At 54.5% G+C, this 26,765-nt stretch overlaps 1 protein-coding gene across 2 annotated transcripts; it reads right to left on the bottom strand.

Annotated features, from left to right (window-relative positions):
* Positions 1-1,446: 1,446 nt before the first annotated feature.
* Positions 1,447-24,852, bottom strand: RPH3A (rabphilin 3A). Of its 2 annotated transcripts, XM_086474165.1 has the most exons (20): positions 24,776-24,852; positions 24,225-24,239; positions 23,217-23,360; positions 14,984-15,113; positions 14,613-14,699; positions 14,004-14,169; positions 13,513-13,554; positions 10,965-11,117; positions 9,478-9,570; positions 9,256-9,315; positions 8,963-9,184; positions 7,810-7,889; positions 7,390-7,464; positions 6,086-6,195; positions 5,369-5,495; positions 4,793-4,849; positions 4,453-4,604; positions 2,597-2,678; positions 1,938-2,034; positions 1,447-1,577 (listed from the first exon to the last, which is right to left on the bottom strand). In XM_086474165.1, exons 1-20 carry the CDS (start codon positions 24,850-24,852, stop codon positions 1,447-1,449), a joined length of 2,100 nt encoding a protein of 699 aa, XP_086330291.1. The 2 variants fall into 2 exon arrangements, with proteins under 2 accessions (XP_086330291.1, XP_086330292.1); XM_086474166.1 differs by lacking the exon at positions 13,513-13,554.
* Positions 24,853-26,765: the final 1,913 nt, after the last annotated feature.

Below are 26,765 nucleotides of genomic sequence, written 5' to 3'. Positions count from 1 at the left end.
GCGAGCAGACTACAGCAGCGGGTTGCAAGGGAAGTCATGGGACGACAGCGTGAACCAAAGGGACTGGGGCTGAGGTTTCACACGACATGCGCAGTGCGTAGCTGACCGGCAATATATTCCAGTAGTGCTTCTCGTGCTGCTATCGACATTGCTATGCTTGAGGTTGTCCAGAGACGGCGAACGGTACCAAACCCGATCAGCATCAGTTTGAGAGCGTCTTGACCCTCCCGCTCTCAAGAACAAATCAAACACTTCCAGACAATCATTAAAGTGCAGGTTGAAGATAATGTTTCCTGTGCAGATTTGGGAAAAAATCCACCCAAAACAGAACAAAACAAAAAACAACTCGAAGTTTGGAAGACCTCTAACTATTCCAGCTATTTTCAGTATTTGTGGTATTTTAAAGCAATAATCCTTGCACACATCAGCTAGGTGGTGGGAAGTATCTTCTCCCTCGCCTTCCCTCCTGCATGTGGTAGGGCAAACGGTTGGAGGAGGAAGGGTAGTCTGAGGAAGGCCCAGGGACTGCCCTCGGGGTTCAGCTAGTCACTACTACGCAGCTATGACATGAAGAGGAGGTAGTCACAAGCCTGAAACGTGGGTAGGCTCCTACAGCAACGGAGCGTGTGAGCTCCTCGGGCAAAAAGGAACCGCACGTGGCGGCTGGAAACGAACACAAACCAACCCAAATCTCTGTTTTCCTGCAAGCAGAGTGGCACCCTATCTCTCGTTGTTGTATTATTGGTGGATCTTCTCAGCAAAGGACGTACCACAATATTGCTTAAGTGTACCAAACCAGAACTAAAGCTCAAGCAGGACTCGCAGGATTACATCAGTGACACAGGCTTTAGCCTAATCACAACAACACAGATACCAGGCTACAGTTATGACCCACACCAAAGGCAAACAGCTTTTTCATTATTGCAACTGAGGTATCGATATCACACAAGCAGAACGGGCCGATGCTCCGACACCAGCACTCAATCCCACCCCTACACCGGCCAAAAGCACGGCCAGGCTGGTGGCCACGCGTCCCGCTGGGAGAGAAAGGAGCCACAAGCCGGTGGTGATGGGACGAGCCACACGAGCGGAGGCTGGAGGAACACAGAGCACCGCGCACACAACAGGAACGCTATCACGGCGTGCGTGAGACTAGTGAGAAAGAGGAACAGTCGGAGGGTAACTATTGCTTGACAAAAATTACACACCAGGATAATTCAATGACCCTGCCAAAAAAAAAACAAAACCAAAGGAAGTGAATATAAAAGATCTGGGTTAATTTTCAGGTGGAGTTGAGGACAGAGCACAGAGGAGGCAGAGGAGTGTTGCTGCCCTGGGACCAGAGGCGTGTAGCAAGGCGTGACTGCGCTGGAAGACGGACATCAGAGATCTACAGGGGCTTGGCAGAGGATGGGCCGTTTGGGGAGGTTCGGGTGGTGGCTCCCTTTAATCACTGGCAACATGGTTCTCGTTTTGGAGGGTGTGCCAGCGTTCAATCTTCTTGTCCTTGTTCTTCAAACACTCATACCAGTGTTTCAAGCGCTCCCCCTTAGCCGTAATGCCGAGCTGACAGCCGCCTGGAAGAAAGGGAGGAGAAGAGGCATCATGGTCAGAGATGATGCTGATGTTCCAGTAAACCACTTCCATGGGGACAGACCCTATGTTTGGGGTATTCTTCTCCACCTCCTGGATTTAAAACCTCAAGAAAACAACTAGAGATACTCTGCCTGCACCCATGGGATGCTGGAGATGGGGCAGTACAGTGGGTATGCTGTATCTGATGGCCTGATACGAGCACCCAACCAACCTGCATGGTCCCACCTCAAAGCTCAGCCTGGGGTTCCTCACAGGGCAGGTGACCTATACATCGCTCCCATACAGCAAGAACTGTATCGGGCATCAAAACCACACCCAGAGCGCAGAGACTTGCAGCTCACCGATGTAATCATTCGATTTTCCGATGTCATAATCCCAGACAGAAATGTCCAGTGACTTCTTGGCCAGATCGCTGTGTTTTATATCATAGAAGAACTCCTGCAGAAGGAGAACACCCATGTCACCCCAAGCGCCCCAGGAAAATACATCCAGAAAGCTGCAGTTAAGGAACTGCAAATGATCTCTCTGTACAGCCTGAATTCAAAATCCAATAAGAGAATATTTAAAATACACTAATAAGAAGCAAATGCCCCTTCCCTGCAGCACCTCTCCTCCCAGGACCACAGCTCACTGCACAAACCCCTGAGCTGAGCTCACCCCTTGTATCCAAGTGAGAACTTTGCAGGAGTCCCATCAAAGCAGCAGCAGCAGCAGCTGCAGGACACCCCGGGGATGCTCATCCCACCCACGTCCGCGGCCGGGGTGACACGGAGTCGGCAGCACCAGCAGCAGGGAGGTTTTGGTGTGCACGGTGCTGCCCAGCACTGAACTGGTGAGATCTCCCATGGCAAAGCCCTTCCTAAAATATTCCTGGGTGCAGAAGGGGGAAAGATGCTCAAGTGAGGAGCCGAACCTCGTGGAGTTTGTCTTCTACCTCCTCTGTACAACATGGTAATTAGCTAAGTTGATTTAATAATATAAAAATTACATCCGTCCTTACCTCATTAAACTCAGGATTCAATGTTTTCTTCTTAATCTGTGTCTTGTGCTTGGCCTTTTTTCCCATGTCAGGTTTCAACCAACTGGGGGCAACAGAAAACAGCTCAAAACTCAAGTGCAAGAAGAGTGTGAGCTTCTAAGCTAAAAAAAGTGAGGTTTTGAGATCGAAAAAAAGCAACTAAAGGTATCTGAGACAAAGAAATGGGTTAGCCAGTCTCCCTTCCCACCTTCTAAAATTATCTAAAATAAATCTAAAATGAGTAAAATCCTGAAGACTCTTTTTTTCCCCCCTGGATTGCCAGACGAGACATGGGAAACCATAAAGACCTGCCTTGCACAGAGGGCTGAGCTCAGCAGAAACCTTTCTGGGGAAGCATCTCCTGCTCAGAGCAGCTGGGTAACATTCAGGCACCAGAAAGCAGCGAGCCTGCACACGCGCTACTGATGTCCCTCCAAACCATACGCTGGTCCCAAGCCTTTTTTTTCCCCAAGCCACGCTAAAAGAAACGGTTGTAGGTGTTTTACAGAGCAAAAGCAGGTGAACTCTGCATTTCGCTGGGGAGGAACCTGCCGAGGCTGACGGGGGGAGCAGCTGAAACAGTCAGGGAATACAGAAAACGAGCAGCCGGGTTGGCTGCCAGCAGGCGAGGGCGATTGCACGGGCGGTCACCAAGCCTGGCTGCTGGAAAACCCAACAAAGAGTGTGTGAATGCATACAGAGATGGGGAGAGATACGGAAAAATAAAGACATAAATAGCCCGTTAGTGTTTAATACTGTGCAGATTAATATACCCAGCCAAGGTGGGTTCACCTAGAGAGTGTGGGAAAAAAATGAGGGGCTCGGGCTTCGCAGCCTGGCTGCAGCCCCAGAACTAAATAATAGAGTTGGCATTACTTAGATCTACATTGAAAGTTGGTTTAAAAATGGAAAGCCACCATCTTGTGTTTGTGGGAATGGAAAATACAAAAAATGAGAGAGACTGATAAGAAAAACTACTCAGTTCCACTCAGCTACAAAAAGATGTGCAAAATGTTCAACACAAGAGTTATCGAATGACTTCTAGGGAGAATACAGGTTTTGTTCCTGAAGGCAAAGAGAAACCAGCAATGAAAACCGATCTGCAGCCACAATCACAACCAAGAATGACTGCAGGGCCCTCTCCATGTTGCAGGTTCGAGTTAACACGATCTTATTCCCGACAAGTGCTGCTCCCCCATCACCTGCCTCCGCAGCCGAGCGCACCAACGGGTGTGCTGTCACTTGAGGAGAGCTGCTCCACGTCGCAGTGAGACATTGCCAGCACAAACTGCAGCAAACACCGCTCTCTGCATTAATTAAGCTGATTTGTTTGCAGCAGAGACGTGGCACGGGACAGCGACAGGCACAGCAGGGTGATCCCTGGGCTCCTGGCTATAACCAGCATGGGGGCTTTTGGGACAGCAAGCGGGGCGCGTGCTCCTCATCATGCACAGAGGGACATCAAGCCACCTTTGCCCTGCAGGCGTGGTGGGTCAGAGCTGGGGAGAAGGACCTCTTGTTCTCCAGCTCTGCAGCTATAAGGTGGCTGTTGGGTCTGTGCACTTGGGAACCTACGAGGAGTGGATGAACCTAAGGGCTGGGTCAGCCTCCCCTAGCTTCAGCCATGGCAGGGTCACCCAAGCAGAGCGTTACCACCTTGCACGGGCATCACCGGTGGGCAGCTCAGCCCTGCATGAGCTCTCAAGGTGCTTGGGAAAGGTTCTCGTCTCTCCAGTGGTTTTGGAAGGAGCTCTCAGCCCATCAGCTACTGCCCAAGGACTGTGGGTGGCTCCATGACCACGCGTCACCGCACTGTGCCAGACCCAACTCCCACTTACAGTTTAACGAAAGGGTCTGAGTATCCGTTGGCATCCATGGCCGCTAAATGCACACAGCGCACGATGCCGACAATCAGGCCGCCCTGCTGGGTGCTGTACATGAGGGACACAAGGATCTTCCCACGCTCCTCCACATCCCCGCCACGATCTACCTGCAAAAGGAAGCGACCAGAGATGGGGACACAGGGGCTGAGCGAGGAAGACTGTCAACTGCAGAGCAGATGAGACAAGACGGAGACAAGAGAACCTTGTACCTCCATGAGGGGGGGACAAAAACAAGGTGCTCGTACATAAAAGATGGAAACAAGCATGGAGCATGTCATCCCCCAAGGACTCTTACCTCCTCTTCATACAGTGCCATCCCACGGGACGAGCCCGTTGTTCCAGCACGCTTCGTCTTGGATGGGGAAGAGAAAAAGAGAGACCACCATGAATGACTGCACCTGGGAGAGGCACCATCCTACAGCAAAAAACACCCCCGGGAGCCCAGCCCAGATCTTTTGCTAGAGTGGAAGGGGTCTCAGGTACATTCATCTGCTCCATCAGCCTCCACCGCAGCAGACTCAGCACCTCCGCCGCAGCACCGGGGAGCAGAGCTCAGGGACGGAGCAACCTGCCCTCTCCTCTATAGTGACATACATCAGCATAAGCTGGCGATGCCAGCAGATCTGTGGCCACCAGGGGGGTCCCCAGAGTCAATTCCCCTGGAGTCCCACCACGCTTTTATCTCCTGGCCTTGACATGTCACATCAGCCCAGACACGGGTGGGAATCCAGCTCCTAAAGAGGCCAGTGAAGTCAGGCACCTACAGCTCTTGGCTGGTTCCAGCTCCAAGCTCACCACTAGCTCCCTCACGTGCCATTTGTTAGCAACCTCAACAGTAATGGTAGCAGAAAGAAATTTCACAGAAACTCACTGGTATTACTCTCTCCAAGCAGATGTTGAAGTTCTTTTTCTGATTGGCTTTGAGTTTTTTCAAGGAAACTCTAGTTTCTCCAATAAACTCATTGTGGCCAAATTTGTCTTCATCGCACACAGAGATCCTGAAGGGAAGAGGAAAGGTGAACATCAACCAGGCTGGAGCAGTACCTGACTCCGGAGAACACCACCACTCCTACAAGGGCACTGCTCAGGGATGGACAAAGCAAAGCCCCACCAAAGCCTCCACCCATCTGGCTCGCCTCTCCAAAAGCAGTCAGAAAACTGAGCTTCTGTTTTGCCAGAAGAATCAACCTTTTAATGTGTGCTCTGCAATGGGGCAAGAAATCAAAAGGTGGAAATTTCCTGTAGGAGAGAAATGCCAAAAATTTTTAGAGAAATGTAAAGGTCTTGCTGGGACACTGTCATATGCAATAGGCAAATCTCTATGCCGATAAGAATAATAGTAATGCCAATAATTTAATATTAAATGACAGGGTCAAAATGCCTTTCTTCCTCTTTTTAAAAGGACCATCAAAATTGGCATGTTCATGTGAAGCGTGTCGATTTTGACCAAAAACTCTGCACTTCCAGGTGCCCCATCAACACCTGCTGCTGGCGCCCTCCCGAGGAAGGCTGGCTTGCAATGCTCCCTGCGTGAGACCCATGGCCCCTATCCCACCTCACCACGGGATATCCCAGCTCCTCTGCTTGCCTGAGGGTTTTCCTTTGCATGTCCTCATCTGTGATGCCGTGGTACACCAGGGTCTCATTCCACACGGGGTTACGGGTGTTGCGCAGCGTCTTCGTCCTCAGCTTATTTGACTACAGCAGCAAAACAAAACAGGGCATAATTACACCCCTGAACTCCTCCCCACCTAAATTTAGGCTCCTGGCAGAGGAGTGTAAATTAGATGCTCCATCACTTCTGGCTCACAAGACGTGGTTCGACTGGGGCATGGAGGACTCTGAAGGACATCACCGCTGCCTGCTGAGGCTGTCGCAGCGATGAGGCATCAACTCCAGGTGAGCATCACTGACCCGACAAGGTGGACCTTTATGTAAGCATCAGGGACAGTTGACCGCAGTGGCCAGGGCAGCCTTCACCACACGGCTTTTTTTCACTGTCTGGGGTCTAGTCCCTCAAGGACACTTGTACAAAGAAAAAGCTGCACAGGGCAGGCTGTGCGGGGCTTCGGTAACAGCTTTTGTGGTCTACAGGGGATGACGGCTTGGGAAACGAGGAGCTCTGTCGCTTGTTCATGTGTCTTTTTAAACACACATGCAAAATAAAAAAATACTAAAGATGAGCAAACAGGAGAGCAATAGAAATCAAAGCAATTCCCAAGATCACACCTTGATTTACTCTGCACAAGACCAGAAAAGTCCCTGCACTTAAAATAAACCTGTAGATATCAATCCAATGGTTTTATTATCAGTTTTCCCCCTTGTTTTACGTTTAGTTCCTCTGAGCAAAACTCTGCTGCAGGAAAGAGCTTTGCAGCCCCTGAGCAAGGCTCCAGCATGGTACACCAGGGTCTCATTCCTTCCAGGAATGACCAGGGTGGTCACCCCTTCCTCAAAGGTTTCCCCACCAAGATCAGCTTAGCAGGTCTGGTGACAGATTTCCCGGCCTTTCTTTGATGGAACAGAGTCAGGGTTTACTCTTCACAGCTCTAACGAGAACATGCTGCAGCTTCAGAGCAAATGGATTGTTCAAACTCCATTATAATTAGGGGTTTTTGTCAGATGTTTTGTGATGCACTAACAGTGTCGCCTCCTCTGGAGCTCCCCTCCATCCCTGAGCAGATCCCTGCCTGCAGGGTGAGATGCTCCTTGGGCAGGGAACATCTGCAAGCATCATCACTTTTCAGAGATGCCTCCCAGGTAAAACAGCAGCAGTGTGCATGGAGAAATCACGGTGAGAAAGTCTAAGGCAAGGAAGGGACCTCAGGGGGCTTTGAGAAACCTCTGCTCCAACCCCAGCCCAAAACACACCCAAATCAGGCAAAGCCTCACCTTGCTGGCTCCAGGCAAGAGGTGCAGTTTGACGTAGGGATCTGCCAGCCCATTTGAGTCCATTGGTTTTAAGCCCTAAAAGATAATAAAGAAAACATGAGACATGAATCCTCCTTAAGCAGAGCCAGGGAACAGAAAAATCTACCCATGAAGCAACTCAGTGAAAAGAAAAAGTGTTCATCAAGCCAAGAGCCTCATTCTCTGCCCCGAGCAGGTGTGGGTGCCACAACGGGGTGAAACACCAGACCCACTCCAGGAAAAGCCCCACAGACCCTCCCAGCCAGGAGCAGCAATGCCAGCAGGGCTGGGCTGGGTCTCCCAGTGGAGCAGCCTCTGCCAGTGGCCACATTGCTTCCATCCCCATTGCACCAGACAGACTTAAATTGGTGAAAGAAAGGGAAAAAAAAGGCGACCACTCACTTTGGCCTTGATGAGGGTGCAGTGCAGGGAGCTGTTCTCCTGGTCGTAGAGCAGGCTGAACTCCAGCGCTCCCAGCGTAGCTGACAGCGAGAGAGAGAGAGGAGGAGGAGTTGTAAACAGGTCCTCGTTAAAACCCCAGCCAAAAACTGCATTTAATCAGCCCCGATTAGTAATAATTACAAAGATTTGCGGTTCAAACGCAAAAGTGACTTAATGCACGTGAGACTGCGCTGGCGTCAGCCAAGTTGCCACACGCAAATCCAGCCAGATTCACGAGCTCTGGTCATCAAAGCTTTACAAAGCTGGAACAGCCCAGGGACGGCAGTTCAGGGCTTTTGAGCTGACTTTAATATTCACCAGGTAAAGGAGGATGTAACCCCACAAACCCTTTTCGGGGCAATGCTGCCCCAGGACCACCCCAAGGTGTCTCAGCTCAGCTGGCCAGCATCTCCTCCCAAGGCTTGGGGCTCAGTGTTTGCCCTTTGTTTTGACTCATTGGAAACCAGCTCATGCTTGACTTCACGTGCTCACCAGGAAAAGGTCACAGGGATGAAGAGTTAGCACAGAACTTCAGCTGGGTCCATCTGCTCCTATACAAGAACAATTTCCACACCCGCTCCTGGCCCAGAGGGGCTCTTCCCATCCTGGGTGGGAATGGGCAAAACGCTGCCCTGCCACGCGTGCTTGCCCCATGCAGCAAATTCCCTCATTAGGGGAGCAAATGTCTGAATGCCAAGATCTCACGGTGTAAAAGTATTAAAGCCATTCCCTACAGACAGGTCTGGTGGCATTTCTGGCAGCGAAGGATGCTCTGGCAGAAAGAGGCAGCCGCTACCGGGACTCAAAATTTGGGAACGGGAAGGTTGTGCGCGCACAGAGCCCAAACCCTCATGTGTCAGAGGTCAGTGCACTCAGGGCAAACCCAACTGAAGATCCCACGAGCTGCGCTGAACTGACCGAGCAGGGACAGCCCGCGAGACCCTGCCCCGGCTCTGAGCCCCGCAGGGAAGCAGTGTTCCCCAAGGACCCTCCCTGCCAGAGACCCATGACCTTATTGCGCCAGTCACGGTCCCGCAGCAACCACCTCCTCAAAATCCCAGATTTCCCAAAGAAACCTCTCCCTCCCCTCCGGCCAGGCATCCTGGATACATACTGCCTTCGTCAGAGTCGTAGCTGTTGGCGTCCTCCTCCTCTTCCTCCTGGGGTGGCTGCCGCAGCGGGGCAGTGGGTGCCGGTGGGACGGCAGGGGGCTGGGTGAAAGCAGGGGGCTGCCGGGCTGGCCTCTCCTCTCTGGCAGGGGGCACAGCATAGCCCCCTCCTCGCTCCTCTCTGGCAGCAGTGCGGGCTGGCTCCGGGGGTCCCAGCGGCGGGCTTGCTGCGGGAGGGACCCCGTTAGCCCCCAGGCATGCTCTGCCCCCCAGCCCCTTGCAGGCAGCCGAATTTTACCTTGTCTCTCTGGGAAGCGGCCGGCCACCCCAGGACCTGGTCTTCCCGCTGCCGGCAGCACTGGGGACAGATGCAACATTACTGGGATGTTCACCCTCCATCCCTTTCCTACCCCAGCACCGGCGCTGCCCCAAGCAGGGGGGTCCCTGCCCATGGCAGGGCATTGGGGTGTCTGCCCTGCCCAGAACCAAGCATCCTGGCCGCATCCTCATCACATCCTACCTGGTGGGGCTGCTGGAGCAGGACCAGGAGCGGGGCTGGCAGTGGCTGGTGGGGGCGGCCGCGGGGCTTGCAGGGAGTTGGCCCGCTTCACACCTGCGAGGAGAGGGGGGGATCAGCAACAGCGTTTTGGACCCTGGGAGCTTTGCCTGTGTCAAGGAGGGGGTTACAGCCAGAATCGGCTGGGGAAGGGCAGTGGAGAGGAGAGAGGTTTGGCTGATGATGGATGGAGGTGGCCAAGATAATGGCTGAGCCCCACAGGCTTTTGGGGTCAGCACTGCAGGGAGCGGGTGCAGCCTGGGCTGGAGCAGGGAGTATTTCACTAGGGGGACCTCGTGCTGTGCCAATCCTGCCTGCAAAAGAGGGGGACGCATGAGAGGTAGAACAAGGAGGATGGATGTAATTGCAGCCAGGCACTGGTCTGAGCTGGAAAGTGAATGAACCCATAAGCATTGCTGCAATACCCCTCACACCCCTGTCCCCCTGCATGCCCAGCCGGCAGCAATGCCCCACGACCACCACTGCACAGCATGCCCCCGGGGTGCACGCACATCTCAAGGCAGGGTTCCACCTCCAACAACAAGGGTTAACCACCCAAACACGAATTAAAACACTGGCTCCCCCCCCAGGCAGCCCTGAATGCCCTTCTCCAGCCATCACCCGACTATCCTGCCATTGAATATTCCCTTCTTTCCCAAGGAATTAAAGAGGATTTGGACATTTTCCAGACATATTTCGCTTCACCAGTTAAATTTGCAAGCTCAGCTTCTAGATGAAAAGTGGTCTTTGCAAGTCCCAGGTGCCTCCAGAAGGGGACAGGCAAGGATCCAGGTCCCACCAAACGCTGTCAGCCACTCGTTCGTACCACAGCCATTTACAATCGCTTGGAGCACATCAAATTTTCACGAAACCAGAAACGACACCTCCAGCCAGGCCCCACCAGCAAAGCATGGGTTCCCACAGGCTGGCCCATGCCTGCTCCTTCAGCAGGGAGGTGGGGGCATAGCAGCATGAGAAATGCTTCTACTTAGGGTCCCAATTTGATTGCATTTCATCTCTGCTTAGAACAAGCCTGCTAAGGGCTGAGCCCGCTCTGCTCCTCACGGCTCTTGCATCGTGCGTGGGCCTTTTCAAATTCATGTCCTGTGGGCCATAAGATGCCCCTTTGCAGGGAAAAGCACGGCAGAATCGTGCCTCTCCTCCCTGCAAAGGGGAAGGGACCGGGATCCCCCTCCATGACTCCCCCCGACCCCACTAACACCCCGGACCCCCCCTGTCAGCAAACCCCACGGAGCCGCTGCTCACAGCTCGTGTAAAACAGCAGGCGAGCCGCGCGGGAGGCAGGTGAGCGGCGCTCCGCAACGCGCAATCCCTCGGCGTCGCTCAGTGCTGCACGTCGAGCGGCGACAACCCTCGCACGGCGCCTGGCTTCGTGCCCCCCAGCCCTCTCCTTCCGAGCCCGCACCAGCACGCAGGAGCGCAGCTCTCACCAGGGCTCCTGCTGACCCCGCTCTCGGCAGCGTAGTCGTGGCTGTCGGCGTCCCCGCCGGCGTGCTCGCTGCCGCACGGGCCCGGCCTTCCCTCGGCCGGCTTGCGGCCAGGCGCAGGGTAGCTCCCCCGGGCAGCCGCCATCGCATCGCTGCCTGCAGGGAGAGCGATCAAGGCAGCAGTGAGGCTTGCGCCCCGACCACCCACCCATCCCCAAAGCCAGCCCTGAGAGGAACCGCTTGGGTGACGCCCAGCCTGGGTGTCAGCAGCAGGAGGAGGAGGATGGGTGGGACTGCCAGCCATCCGGCACCTGCGGGGCGACAGGAGGGCTCTGCGCCATCAAACCTGCGCACAGTGGTTGGAAAAGCCCAAAGGACATCCCAAAGGACACGGCAAACAACAGGGACACCAGGAGACACAAGTGCCCCACAGGAAAACGAAGCCAGAGGCATCTATCAACTGGTCCTCAGCACCCATCAAACAGCTAATGACATTCCAGCTCCACGGTCCCCAGGGCAGGGGGATCATATTATCTTTTTGCTGATCACCTTCCATTTATTTTCGAGACAACGGTGACAGCTGCCTTTGCCTCTCACTTCCATCCACCCAGCAGCGGCCGCCCCAGCAGATAAATCCCAGCCACACGCTCCAGGGTGCCGAGACCACTTCACGGAGATAAATTGCAACCCGTGGATGTGACGGAAAAGGTCTCGGCGCTCACCTGGCTTGTGCTGGAGACGCCAAGTATAAATCTTTGCTTTGACATAAATGGGATGTTTATCCTTGGCTGGGCTCTCAGGGTCACCAGGCACAAGGAGAATGCAAAACGCAACAGATTGTGGGTGGGGGAGAGGAAGGGGGTAAAAATGCTGCGATGCTGAAGAGGAGGGAGGAGGGGAAAAGAGCATCCGCAACCAGGAGCCCCATGGAGCAGAAAGAGCAATTCAATAAATGATTTTCCAAGGGAGCTCTAGGAAAATCATGGGCACGTCACGAGCATGCTGATCACCGGGAGGGAGCTGCGGAGCCTGACTAACCCTCCCCGACTCACAGGCAAGCCAGTGGCTTGATAGGAGCAGCCTGTTGTGGGGCTGGGAAGCTTAACAGCACCAGGTACCATCGCCATTAAATAGTCTTAATTAAGTGGTTTCCCCAACTGCTGCTGCGTGGGAAGATGAAGATCGTTGCTCGGCACAGCCAAGGCTCAGCTGGAGCCCCCCACCAGCGCTGCGAGCTGTAGCAGGGGCTGTGACTGTGCCTGGGTATCCCCCCCTGCAACCCACTGTGGGTACCCCCGCAGGGGGCTCACCCCAACACCAGCACCCAGGATGCACCACCACGGCGAGCGGTGCAGCAGGGTGAAGGGAGCACAGCTCGGCACAAGGCTCTGCCAGCCGCCCTGCCCGCAGCCCACCCGACACGGAGCAGAGCCCCCCGGCAGCCACAAATCAAACACGGCCCCGGGAACCGGCCGTTAAAACCGACAGCCATCAGCCAGCTGGGTTATCGCTGCCACCACAGAGCCGGGGCTAACGGGAGGGTGGGATGGAAGGGACCGCTCCTGCAGTCCACCGCTGCCTCCTCCACGCAACCAAGGAAAGGGAGAGGAAGAGGAGGGTTTGCAGCCCCTGGGCTGCTCCCAGCCTGGTCATCGCCTGCCCAGGAGCGGCTGGTGCTGGAGGCGGGGGCAGTAATCTCATCGCCTCAGCGCTCCGAGGATGAGCTGTGAAACTGGGGGCTGTCATCCCAAATTAACTCCCAGCAGCACAGCCAGTCCGGGAGCAGGAGGATCCTTGACCTGGTGCCACCAGCAGCACCCAGGGGCTGTGGGTCTGGAGCAGCACAAGCCATACAGGAGGTTAGAACTTGGGTAACAATGGCAAGGAACGTGGCTTCACCCCGTAAGCAGGAGGCACTACCGGCTGCTGCTAACGCAGCCCCCTCGGCTGGCATCGCTGTTAAATACGTCAATGCAGGTAGAGCCTCGGGGGGCTGCGAGTGGCAGGGGGGGTGGCAAGGTATAACCATAAAAAAAAAAAGACCGCAGCATCCTCACCTTGCTCTGGTACCCATGCACGGCACAAACCTGGGCACAGGGCACCAGCACCAGGAGCTTTGGTGGGGGAAAACCAGCATGGCCAGAGCAGAGCAGCTTGGCGGCTCCTCCATCCCTCATTGACACGCACAAGCCCCCCCGCAAGCCTCCCAAAGTTTCCACGGGAGGTTTTGTAAGGACTACCATTAAATAACCAGAAAAACACCTGCCAATCACCAGCAGCAGCAGGAAACGACACCTACGGAGCCAATTCTGCTCAGCGCTTGCGATGGCAGCGTTTCAGCCCAGGCGTGTGCAGTAGGTTGGGAAGCCCCAGAATAACTCCGTCCCCACGCAGGCGGTGGCAGCAGCAAGGAGATGGTCCTCCTGCTGCAGCCTCCCGTGGGAAACCCAGCGGGAGAACACCACGGGGAAAGGAGGGATGGAGAGAGGGGGCTCAGCACAGGCAGCACCGAGGCAGAGGCACAGGGGAGGGTGTGAGCACCGGTGCTTACCATCGGAGTCCTGCTCGGCCGGGGGCCTGGCGTCTGCCTGGCCTTGGGGGGCACAAACAGAGCAAGAAGCGGTGAAGCTGCAGCCCACCCACCCCGCCAACACCAACCCAGGACGTGCCGCCGCTCTTTCCCCACGTTTCCTTTTTTTAATTCTTATTTTTTTCTGGGCTTCTGCATCACCACGTTCATACCCAGGCGCTGCACGAACCCCCAGCTGGGCACTCCACACCCCCACCCAGGGCTGTTTGGCTTGAGGATGTCCCTGCAAACCCAACCATCCTGACTCAGACAGCCCCGAGGAAGCCTCAGCAGGAAGGAGGGGCGGCAGGACGATTTCTGCACCCTTTAGAAAACAGGCAGCGGCTACACCGCTGCTCTGGATGCTTTTTTTAGGGGCTTGCCCTTGCACACGATGGGGAGGAGACCCAACACCTCACTGGCAGGACCCCTATTGCAATGAGGGAGAGGGTCAGCACCCTGCTGCCACCTACCTCGGGTGGGCGCGCGGGAGGGGAGTTTCGGGTCCTGGGCGGGTGGCTCCGACGGGATGGGCTCGCTCGGGGCTTGAGGTCCCTTGTTCTTGCTGACGGGCATCGGCTGGGGCAGCACTTGCTTGGGCAAACCCTTGAAGAACCAGGCACCGGAGCGCTTCCACACCTGGGGGGTGCAGGCAGAGGGGTGGCACCCACATCTCAGGGGGATGCTGGGTGCAGACCTGGAAGTCTTCACCCCCCTGCATCACGCACAGAGGATGTACAGCCCTGCACCCCGCTGCCCATTCTGCTAATTAATTAACCCTTCTGCTCACTGTAGGTGGCAGGGAGCCAGTCTCTGGCCACAACAGCCTCTTCAGCCCCAAGACTTTGTTTTCAAGAAAAAAAAATAATGGCATTTTATCCAGAAACAAGATCATCCTCTAAGAACCAGACTCAAGCAGCTGGGTAAGGTTTAACGGTGCTGGGGGACGGGCTGAAAGTCCCTGGGAGCATCCCCCAGTCTGAAGCTGGTCCTGTCTGAGAGGTCCAGAGTGGGGACAGTGCAGAGGGTAACACCAAGGGCAGGGACTGTGCCCCAACTCCAGCACAAATAACACCGCTCACCTCCCGCTGCTCGCTGCAGATCTTGCAGAGCCAGATGGCGTGGGGCCGGCTGTTGGTGGTCTCCACCCCGCACTTGGTGCAGACGTTCTGCGGAGAAAGCAAAGCGCCGGGTGGCAGCGGGGACCCTGCAGCCACCAAAAGGTCCCACCACACCCAGTGCCACCCCTGGGGAGGGCGAGGTTAATGAAAGCTGGTTAAGGAGAGCTCTCACACCCGTGATTGCAGAAACCCCTGGGGATGGTCCCTTGTACCACGCGTGGAGGGCTGCTGGTCAATGAAAACACACTCCAAAAGACCCAGGCACCCATTTTTGCACCGGGGGGACACGACGACACTGCATGGGTCCAGAGGGTAGCAGGGAGATGCCTCACCTTCTTGCAGTCCTCACAGACGACACAGGCAGATCCCCGCGGCCCCAGCTGCTCCCCGCAGAGGATGCAGCGGTTCACCCCGTCCCCCAGCACGCTCCGGCGCATGTCCTCCAGCCGGGTCATGAGTCGCCTGGTAGAAAGGGGACAGGGGCTGTCAGGAAAGGCATGGCAGGGCTGGGATGCGGGGGTCCCGCTCCCAAGGGGTGGCTGCTGCCTTTGGTCCAGCCGCTCCTTTTCCTGGTGCAGCTTCCAGCAGAACCTCTCCTCTTCCAGCTACGGGAGTGCAACCAGGGGAAAAGACACATCGCAGGGGACGTGTCGCAGTGTTATATTCCCCTATAGCTTTATATCGCACGACTATTAACTTCCACGGACACAGAGCGGATACTGGCCCCAGCTCCCACATACACATGCTTAAAATCCATCCCTGCACCTTTGCACAAAGCGGTTTGGCATCAGTGAAGCAGCATTTCCCCCCCCCCAGTCCCAGCAACTGCCCATGGAAGAGCTGCGAGAGGAGATCTTGGAAGGGCGCTGGTAGGAGGACTGAGTGAATTAACTAGTTTTCTCGTTTTCTAAGAAAAAAATTGCTTATGACTTACTTTATGGAAATTCCTAGCCCTTTTGAGTAAAATGCAAAAAGTCCACTGGAGAACAGGCTATAAAAACACATCTGTTTACTGCAAAAGTAAAAAACAAAAAAACAAAAAAACAAAACAGTTAAGCAACTTCTGGGAAAAAAAAAAAAAAAAAAAAAAAAAAAAAAAACCAAAAACCAACAGTATTGGCAAAAGCAGTTTGGAAAACAGGAGCGAGCCCTGCCGAGCACCTGAGAGCTGGCAGCGAGTTGTACACTCAGTTAACCCAGAATCCTGGCCCTAAAAATAGCACGAGAAGGGAAAAAGGATGCATTATTTACGCCATTCAGCGAGGAAGGAGAAGGAATGAAGAAAGGGAGGAGGAGATCCAAGCCCACCGGAGACAGCAGCAGCCCCCCTCGCCCGCGGGGCTGCCACCCGCTCCCGTGGCAGCCTGACCCGAATCTGACAAAGCCGCTGACGCGGCGTGCCGTAAAAAACGCCCGATGTTTAAAAGACGTTGCCCCACATGTCTGATGACAGCCTCAGATTTATGGCAGCTCGCCTGCCAGCACCTCTGAATCGTTCCTAAATAATATACGAGCTCCTCTCTCCATGGGGTGCCTCTGCGGTTGGTCTCCAGCCACCCGCAGGACAGCCAGCGTCCCGTGGGCTGCACGTGGGAAGGCGACGGCGTTATTGTACGTGGGGGCTTGAGAAAGGAATAGCAGCAAGAACGGGGGGGGGAAATAAAGCATTGTGGAACACACAACCTATTACAGCTCATAAAGTGCCCCGTTGGAAAGCCGCTGCAGTCGATGGGAGCATCTTGAAGCACTTCATCAGCCACCACGTCAAGCCCCAAGCGGGGACGTGGCTCCACGACTCAGCGTACGTTATCTGACCAAAGCCACGTGATTACATCGTCTCGTTTAGGTGGAAGACATCAGCCGTGCTAAAACCCACTGGAGTTTTTCCCACTCCTCCCCACGCAGGGGCTGATCTCCCTGGGCTGGAGCACGCTCAGGGCCGTGGAGGTGCCTCCTGGTGGTTTTCAACGAACCTGCAGCCCCTTCCCAGTGAGGAGACAGAAAAGCTGGGCTGGGACTGGTCAGCCAGCGGAGCCAGCAGTCGGGAGAATTCTCTGTTTTCACAGCTACGGTGTCACCAGACAGCAGATGGGTGAGCTTGCGAGTTCCTGCAGTCTTCATGCCTGAAGTTTCGGCAGTGACGTGACCACGGGCTCTCTACACAGAGGAATTCTGGTTCTCATCCTTTTGTTGAAAAACAACATCCTCAGACCACAACGAGGTGCTTTAGCCCCTCTCTACCTCACTCTTAACGGGCAACTAGCCAAACTAACTCATTCCTAGCCGAACTCCCTGCTCCGGTGTTATTCCAGAGAGATGCAGCTGTCTATCCCTGCCCTTCAGCATCTGCGTACTGCTTGGCAGATGATCCATAGGTGATTTCTTCCTACAGAATAAGTCAGCTGCTAGAGCCACCACCCGCCCCCAGTGCCTTCGCCCACCCTGCTGCAAACACGGAGGTCCCAGTGATTTCAAGAGAGCTGCATCACGCCATAAACACCCAGCCAGCAACGAGCACTGTTCCAATTAAAACCTGGAAACTGGCTGTTCCCCAAACATTTCTTACTTCAATTAAATGAATCACACTACGGCTGTTCCCAGCCCACGTCCCACCACAGGCAACACAAGGTCCCCATGAAGTGCCCCCAACAGCAAATAACTGATAACATCCAGCTTCTGTCGCAGCACATTGCTCCCACCTCAACAGGGAAAACATTTTTGGGGCAAAACCTTTCTTTTCCGAGCAGCAAAGCAAATGTACAAGCCCTGTATCTTCTGCAATCTCCCCCCGCTGTGCTGCAAGAGCTCTGCTCCAAGAGAAGCAGCTTCCAGTTGGAAATCTGCAAGCCCAAACAAACTTATTATAGAAACTAGAACAAATGGCACAATCAAAGAAAAAAAAAAAGCCTTTGCATTTCAAGAGATTCATTATTTCGCTGCAAAATTGTTTCCAGTCTCTCATTTACCAGAAGCGGCTCCTTAAGAGGTTTTTTTTTAACCAGTGGAAGAGCTTCAGCAGTCAGTACACACACCTGTGGCACCGGTTTCAAATGAAGCACATTTGCCTAATTAAAACATCCATTCAAGCCAGATAAGTTGGGCCTTTTTTCCTGGTTCAAACGCTGCTGTGAGGGGACTGCATAAAAAGCTAAATTTTTAAGTCCTGGTGTGAACCTGGAAGAAGGAGGGCAGGACTTGGGAAAGGGAGTATTGCACCAAGACCCCTGGGCTGGGAAGCTCCTAATTAAGGTGACAAACGGGAGCAAAAAGCCCAGGTTTCTCTTCGATTCCATCCAGCACCACCCTCCACGCACGCCAGAGCCCCACTCACGTGCTGTTCTCCCCCTGATAACCAGAGGGGTGCCCTGCTCTTGCCCAGGTACCAGCCAGGAACAAGCTTTCTGTCTTCCCGAAAGCTTTTCTCTCCCTCTCCCCTAGATACCATCTGTTCCTCATTTTTATTGCACGTAAAATAGCCGTCCAGTTCATCACTCTGCCTCGCACGTCTCTGGGACTACAGCAACACCTTCCTTACCATTATGCGCGTTTCAAAGCGCCCATCCCTCTGCGAGACTTACTTCAAAGAGCAGGAAATATGCTTCAAATTGTTAAAATGGGGGGAGGGGGGGGAACCAAACCAAGAGAGGAGTAATTGAAGCCGGTGACAGGGAGCTGGCTAAGCCCAGCACCCGGGAGCATCACCACCCCCAGAGCCAGCCCTGCAGAGAGGGAGAGCATCCATCATCTGCCAGAGAAACACCCATTAGTCACTGATGGGAGCAAGATAGAAGGACCGGGCGATGCGCTCTATCTGAAATGCTTAACATGCGCCTGAGATAACAGCGATAAAACAGTCCCCTGAGAATATAACATCTGCCTGGCCCCAGAAATATGGTTTGGAAGGGAACGGCGAGCAGCCCCAGGGCAGCAAGGGCTAGTGGGAGACCTCCCCTGCCCGCACCCGAGAGCCCCAGCGCAGGCAGGGGAAGGGCTCGTGTCTGCAGGAAGACCTGAAAGCGTCTCCCGTGATTTCGGGCAGGCAGAGGGTCCCACGGGGACACAGCGAAGGGTGCTCGCTGGGCTGGGCTGAATCCTAGGTGGGAGAGAAACCTGCAGCGCCACGGCATCGCTATTTTCTCTTGCGGTAGGACCAGAGCAATCCGGAGAGGGACAGCGAGTCCCCGGCATTAAGTGGTGATGATCTCGGGGAAACAAGCCTTAACAACGGGGCAGGCACGCAAGTGTTCGTTGTATTTAAATATTCATTGCCACTCCGCAGAAATGAATGGCTAAAGATGTGCCTAATGGGTTTCAAATCGCATCGGGGAGGACATTTAATGCAGCAGGCATGAACTGTGGGATGGGGGGCGGGAGAAGGACCTGACCTGGGAGGAAGGACCTGATCCGGGGCACTGCGAGCCGGGCGCTCCAGCCCCATGCAGGAACAGACTCGGCCACCGCTTATGTGGCAAAAAGAAATTCAAGTAAAAAACAAAGGAGGTCACAAAGTGCCTCCAGAATTAAGCACTGACTTGCCTCCATGGGGAAATCGTGTGCCTTAAAGGGCTGAATATTAAACGAAGGCTAATTTTAATGGTACAAAAAGAGACAAGAAAAGAAGCCAAGCTACAGATTAAAGAAAACATAATTAAAATCAGGATGAAAAATTAGAAGCAATTTTCTTCCCTTACAAGTGCACAGGTAACTAAAGGTAATACATCCTTTCAGCTGTTCCAGGTTGACTTTAAAAGCTCATCCCCCGCTGAAAGCCCTCACTATGGAGGGAAGATGCCCAAGGAGGCCAGGAGGAGCCATGCATTTCGAAGCATCCCGTTTCATGCTAGTGCCTCACTCCAGGTGCTTGCTACCTCCCGTGATGTGTTACAGCAGGGCTGTTATTTTGCAGGCTCAGCCCAGCCTCAGAAATAAGAAAGGAGGTTGTTGGGTGTTTTTTTTTAAGGGGGGGAAACCAAACAAAACCCCACAGAAATTCAAGAAGCGCATGAGCTGTCTTCTGGCAATGAATTAACCTCATCTCTTCTAGAAGCTAGCATCTCAGGAGACGTTTCTCTCTGCCTCCAGCAACTACCCTGCCCTTTCCTGGCCCCTATTTTTATTTTTGTGTTGTCTGAACATGAGGAAGAATATACGAGACTGTGGTCCCAGAGAGCATCCCTGCTGCCGGCCACCGAGGTTAATGACTTAATCCCCTGTGACTTCAGCCATCTGCTCCAGCATTACGCATGTGTCATCCCAGCAATAAGCAGCCAAATTAAAATGCGATCCTGCTTAATAGCTGGTCCTCTTGGAGGAAAGGTGAGAGGCTGTGACCCACGGAGAGAGACAGTCAAACCATTGCGCTTTTAGAGGGGACCAGAGGGAAGGGAATAGCTGCTCCCAGGCAGGGGTATGGCCAGATCCAGAAGCGATGTGTCATGTCACCCCTGGGAACCGGTTCTCTGTGCCAGAGGGCGCCCTCCAGAAGCAGCAATTTCTAACTTTGGATGGTTTAAGATATTTTCTCTGATGCCAAGAGCATGATGGACCTCATTAGGCAGCGGAGCAGGCTCGGTGGGTTATTGATGGCACCCAATTATAGGTGCAGAACAGAGCCAATTAAAGCCTGCAGGTGCTGCCACATCACCTTCAGGAACAGGCTCCTCATGGACCGCAGCTGGAGCATCACCACCGCTGCTGGAGAGGGCACAGAGCTGCTGCACAGACCCTCCCGGTGCACAAGCCCAGGCCAAGCAGGGAGGGAGAAGGGATGAGAATGGATCTGCTTTGCCCTCCCATCTCTCTGCCCACTGGCTTTCAGCCTTTCAGCCCCTGTGCCTCTAAACTGGCCCAGAGGATTATCCCGATCCCCAGGCCGTTGTAAAGTCCTTCACCGACTCACACCCGGCGCGCTCCCGCTGTATCGCTGTTTAAGATGATTTCAGCTCCTATTATCCTTCTCTGTGCTATGAGACAATGACCCAGCCAAAAAAAAACCCACCACACACCAAAGTGTCCCTGTCCTACAATCCTCATCAGCATCCAGATCACGTACCCCGCGGGCCTCCATCCACCCCCCGTGCTAAAAATACCCTTTCACTAGATTAATTCGAGCTGGGTTTGACACAAAGTCCGATGCCACAAACATCGTCTCAACGAGCAGCATCGATCTGTTCCCACCCTGCCCCGACCAGCCGAGGCAAGGGGCTCGTGGGGCAGCAGATACAAGAGAGGGGACACGAGAGGGCAGGAGAAGGGTGGCACTAAAGCAGGAGGGACTTCAAGGCATTTCCCCTGCAGCCAGCACCTGGCTGTAGACCTCATGATCGCTCCAGTATTGAGTGGAAAGCTCCAGCACACCCCCTCAAACACTTAGGAAGGCAACTCCAAGTATTTACCACATGTTCCTCTTTTGGAAGGAGCATTCACTTCATGTAAGCTGTTCCTTATATTAACCAAAACCAGGTTTTTAACAGATTTTCCTCTTTTCTTCCCCCTTACAGGAATAGAAAACCACAGAAAAGCAGGCTTTCCAGCAGCACCTCCCTAGAGCAGCCTGTCCAATCGAGGGACACTGTCACAACTGCTGCATCCCTGCCAGAGGCCAGCCTGGCAAACCCGGATTATTTTGTAATATAAGGAGCTATTCTGGATAACATCCGAGCAGCTCCTGAATGGGTGATTCTGTACGAGACTGATATAGACGCTGTCCCATATTTCTGTAGCTGCACATCCTACAGCTCTTGTTGTGCAAGCCAACAAACACAAAGGAGCTGGCAAGGCTCCTGCTACGCCTACACGCAGGAGGCAAATCAGCTGCGACTGCACATCCGCCAGCCTTCCCCTGCTCTACTCCGAGCACGGCACAAAGTCCTCCGCCCAGCTTTTTCATGAATGAGGTTGAGAATCACTCCTCCGACTCGGCTAACGGAGGCAAAAGGGAGAGTTTCTGCAGGTTTGCAAGCAGCTGCAGGAACGCACGATGGGAAAAAAAAATAAATAAATAAAATAAAGCAAATCTTTCCCCCGCTGCTGAAGTTGATTTAAGCATAATCCAAAGAGCATTGCCTTTGAGAGTAATTCTTACCGGGCTGCAAACGGGCAAAGCTGGGGAAATGCTGTTGGTAAGCACTTTTTTGGGAATGAATCACCACCATTCATAGCTACTTTCACCTGGTTTCTGCCAGAAAGCTGTAACGCGAGGCAATGCCAGCCGGGGAGCCGCACGTCCGTGGGGCGCACGCCGAGGCCAGGCTGCCGAGGCAATACGCTCCAGCTGTCCACAGACCCGCTCCTAACCAAGTATTCCTAAAAATGAGTCAATAAATCCACCACTTGGGAGGCCACGGGCTGCAGCCACCGAGGAAGACTGTGTGCTGCAGCTGGAGCACCCCGTGCCGGCGTGGCAAACGCACGCTCAGTATCTAAGGGTTATTAAGCAGCCGGGGTGAAGGATTAAAGCTCTGGCTGCGGCGCGAGGCTCTGTGGGCACAGGGGGGTCCTCTCCGTGTGTCACCAAGCAGCTGCCCTGCAGCAACACGTGCCCATTTGCTGAGCAAAACTGTCCCTGAGCTACAAGAGGGGCTTTGATGCTCTCCAAGGCAGCGGAGAGCACGGTTCCTGCCCAGGCCTGAGTATTTTCCCTGCAAGGAAGGAGAAAAGAAAAAAAAAAAAAAGCAGCAGTCGATGCTTAAGCTGAGGAAGAATAAAATGCTCCACTGTAATGAAAAAAGGCATGACGCCTGACAAACAGGATTATGGAGATCCCCTCCAGAAAATCATCCCCAGCAGAGCCAGTCGATACCTAATTATCAGCATTATTTCGCCTGGCACCTTTGCCCAGGCCAGGGAGAGATGCAGTAAAAGCAAACACGGGCACTTCTTGTCCTCTGCTCCATGCCGGGTGCATTGGCACCAGAGATGCCCCCCCAGCACCCACCAGCGATCGTGGGCACCCCGCTATGGACAAAGTAGGGGCAGCGCCAGCCCCCCCAGGAGCTGGTCCCAACACGTGGCCAGCCCCGAGGCTGGGCATCCCTCAGACCTATTCAGCTTCACCGACAGCTCATTTCTGGGCGGCAAGAGGGATGAACCACCACCGGGACACGCGGCTGGAGGGGGTGACGGATCCATCCGTGTTCCCAAAACAAAACGCCTTTGGGCGAGCCGTGGCTTTGCCCTCACTCATGGCTGCTTGGGCTCAGGACTGGGCAAGCACCTTCACTCCCTGAAATGAGACGTTATTAATGATCCCTTTTGGACCAAAAAAAACTCAATTAAAAATAAAAAAATAAAATAAAAATTGATGAGGCGATAAATTCTCGGTCCAGAGCACAGCAGCACACAGAGCAGCTCCCTCCCCTGCTTACAGGTTCCTCCTGGCCAAGGACCAACGCCAGCTCAAAAAGATCCCCCGCAGGCTCCCTTTCAGGAGAAACACTGCAGTGCAGTAGCTGCTGGCCAGGAAAGCAGCCAAGCGAGCTCCTTCCCGCCGCGGGCACTGGCAAGGCGCGGGGTCCCTCCCGTCCCACCACCGCCGCGGTGCTGGTGCCACCACCGCCGCCTTACCCGATGCGCTCCTGCTCCATCTCCTCCATCTTCTCGGCCCGGGCGATGACTCGGTTGATGATTTCCTTCTCCTCGTCCGTCAGCTCCTCGCTCTTGCGCTGCCGGTCGGGCTGGCCGCCCCGCGCCGCCCAGCCAGCGGGGAGCCTGCGGGGAGACGGGGGCCAGGGCTTCGTCCACAGATCGTGCGTGTGCACGCACAGGGGGGGTATGGGTGTGTGTGTGTGCAACCACACGTGTGTGGGGGCAACCACCAGGTACCGATTCCCAAGCCCAGGAAGGGGGATGATACCTTCCCACCCTCTCTTCCAGCAGGAACCTGCAAACGGCCCCCACCCGCCTGGTGAAAGCTCTTATCTCCGTTTTGGGAGAGGTTTCATATAGAAACGCTTGTTTCACATGGAGAAAACCTATTTCCTTTTCAAAAATATTCTCATTCTTTCCATGTTAAGCATTAACGGACGCTGTTAATGTTGCACCCTGCCCTCTGCCATGCAACACCAGGTTTGGCAGCGAGCTGCGGTACTGGGGCAATGGCTGCAGGAGTGAGGGGTTTTTTTTGGGTACTTTTCATGAAACACGGGAGTTTTTCGTCTCCTAACATCATTTCCAAAGATCCTTTCACACAGCGAACACAGCCTGGGCATCAGGCAGCTTTAGCCTGGTGACACGGTGACGTCTGCCACTCAGCCTTGCAAATCAGCAGGCGGCAGAGGGGCAACACTAGCGAAGGATGCCAAAGGCAAACACCCCTCCTCCCCTCTTCTTTCTGCTCGTCTAAAGACTTTTCCTGGGTCTTTCCCACCCCGGGCTGAGCAGAGCTGCATGGGTTTAAAACTCAAATTCACTGAAACCCCAAATTCACTAAAACCCCAAATTCACTAAAACCCAATTCACTAAATGAATTGCTTTTTTCTTGCACACAAAGCAAGGTTTTCCCTGTTCTCTCAAGACGGTCAGAGCAGCAGGCGAAGAGCAATGGGCCCAAAAAAAAGTGAGCGGGATACTTACTGCTCCTTCTCACTGCTGGGAGGCACAGGGAAAGAGAGGGAACAAGGATTAGGTGAGAGAAGGGACAAGGACAGCACAGCCAGCGCTCTCCCCGCCTCGAGGGTGACAGTCCCCGACAGCATGTCCCTCGCCATGGACCCCCACCGCTCCTCCAAAGTGGCACAGAGCGGCGAGCTCCGAACACGAGCTTCGCCCAGCCCCTGCATCGTCCGGGCACCTAAAACCAGCCCCCACCCATGGGTGCTGCCACCACCCATCCAGCCAGGACGGAGAGCCGCCACGCGGTGGGGTGCACGGCAGCCACGTCGGAGGGCGTCAGGACAGACGGACAGGGCTCCTCATCGGCACCTGGGTGCGTGCACACCCGTGGGTCTGTCCTCACCACCTTTCTCGGGAGGTTTAGGAGGCAACACGACATCCAACCAGCGCAAACCCAGTTTCCAACATCCCCAGAGGAAGGAGCAGGGCGGCTGCACCCGCATCGCCTCCCACCCCGCCGGGGACTCCCCTCCCTCCCGCACCAGCAGCATCCCCTGGCCCCCTCCTCTCACCTGGCACGGAGAGACATGGTCCTGTCGCTGGGGCACATCCACCGGTCAGAGCTGCCGCCCACCACCGCGTCGGTCATCGCTGGCTGCCGAGGGGACCGGGGGACACGCGGAGCGAGTTGAGGCACACCGGTGCTCCGCCGATAAGCCCCGACACGGCACGCCGGGAGAGTCAATCACTTCGCTCGTCTGCCTGCGCTCTCGGATAGCAGCGATGCTGACGAAGGCAACCTGGTGCTTTCAGCCAGGCTGTAGAGGGGGGGAAAAAAAAAAAAATGCCAAAAAGCAGAAAATCACACCAGGCAGGGCTTTATTTTCAGCATTACGAGGAGCGGGAGCAGGGAGAGGAACAGGAATGTCACTTCAGTCGCCGTCCTGATATTGCGCACGAGACGCAGGAGCCTACAACCAACCACCACCCTCCCAGGAGGGCAATGCAGCCGCGCTCGGCACGGATGTAATTAATGAGATACCCGACCTCACATTAATTATGAGGCTTCAGAGCTGGGAGGGAAGAGGATGTTTCCATTTCAGAGAAAAAATAAATAAATAAAAATCTACAGACTAGGAAACTTTCTCCGCAAAACCCAGCACGTTTCGCTGTCCTCCCCCAGACCACATTCCCTCTGGATCAACACTCCTTTTTTGGTTTTGTTTCCTAAAGATCTTGCAAAATGAAACCAGGAGAGGCATGGAAGGAGGATGGGGCAGTGAGACCTGAACACATCTACTCATCTCCAAAAGATCCACCAAGAAAGGGACCTCTTCAAACCCTTCTCCTTCCAGCAAAACTGACAGCTTTGATTGAGAAATAAATTGATGTTTCTCAATCAATTTGAGAATACAAAATTGAACTAAAAAAATTCAGAGCCTGAGTGCTGTTTTACCCTCATTTTTCTGGGGATGTTTTACCCCTCCATCCACCACCCCTACTCACTGCATGGGGACAGAGACTGGACAGCAAAGCCTGAGCTGATGCTGACCAGCATCATCCACAGCGCAGGGATGGATGGATCCATCCCATCATCTCTTCTGGGGAAAAAAAAAACAGCGCTTTTACACAGAGGGTGCACACCATGGACAGAGTGGCGTCCGTCCTCCTGGGCAGCCGCTCATCCCTGCGCAGCCTGGTGCTGGGGGATGCTGTGACAATGCTGTGAGTCACTGTCACACCTGGACCGCTCTCGGGATGGTCCCCAAGAGCAGAGGGTGCACCTCGTGGGTCCGTGGATGGCATCACTCGGGAGATACCGCTTGCAAATGGAGCAGCTCAGGCCAAGCCTCCCTTCACAGCCATTAAGTGGAACTAAAAGAGAAAAGGCAATCCATCCACGGAGGGCTTGGCTTTGCTGCAGCGCTAACGAGCACACACCGCACTGAGGAGGACACGAATCGCCCCATCGTTACGACCCCCTGCCGCAGGGGGAGGTTTTTGTGAGCTCCACTATTTCCCATCCGCAGATTTCCCCCCCTGCCCATCTCCTCCGTGGAGCACCAGAGCAGAGCCAGCGGATGCCCCCGGAGCAGCAGCCCCCCACAGCAATGCAGCTCCTGCATTGGGATTCCTTCCTTGCCTGCAGCAGAACTAAAAAAAATCCCCACGAACACCCAAACCCCTCTGCAGAGCCCAGCCCGTGGGCAACAAAGCTGCTCCCAGCCCATGGGCCACTCATCCTCCTGAACCTGCTGCCCTGGGAAGATGCTGCCCCAGATTCCTCCCTGGCTGGAAGGGATCACTCAGCCGCCCATGTCCCACCGGCACCAAAGCCAGCGTCCCAGAGCCGCCAGCGGGTCCCAGCAGGACCAGAGCTCAGCCCAAACCCAGCAAATGCACCTTTGCAGGGCAAAAACCAACTCCAGCTCGGAGCAGAACTTCAACGTAGGCACTGGGGAGGGTGTCCCGAGGAGAAGGTGGAAAACAGGAGCCTGCAAAACTGCCCCACTGAAATCACAGACTCTGAGCCACAAAAAAATGTGCAGCTTTCCCAGAATG

This window comes from Leptosomus discolor, chromosome 16 (genome assembly GCF_034619465.1).
Source record: "Leptosomus discolor isolate bLepDis1 chromosome 16, bLepDis1.hap2, whole genome shotgun sequence".
In the NCBI taxonomy this organism is placed as follows: domain Eukaryota; kingdom Metazoa; phylum Chordata; class Aves; order Leptosomiformes; family Leptosomidae; genus Leptosomus; species Leptosomus discolor.
Note: the sequence above shows the minus strand (reverse complement) of the source record. Positions and strands in the feature narration are given on the sequence as shown.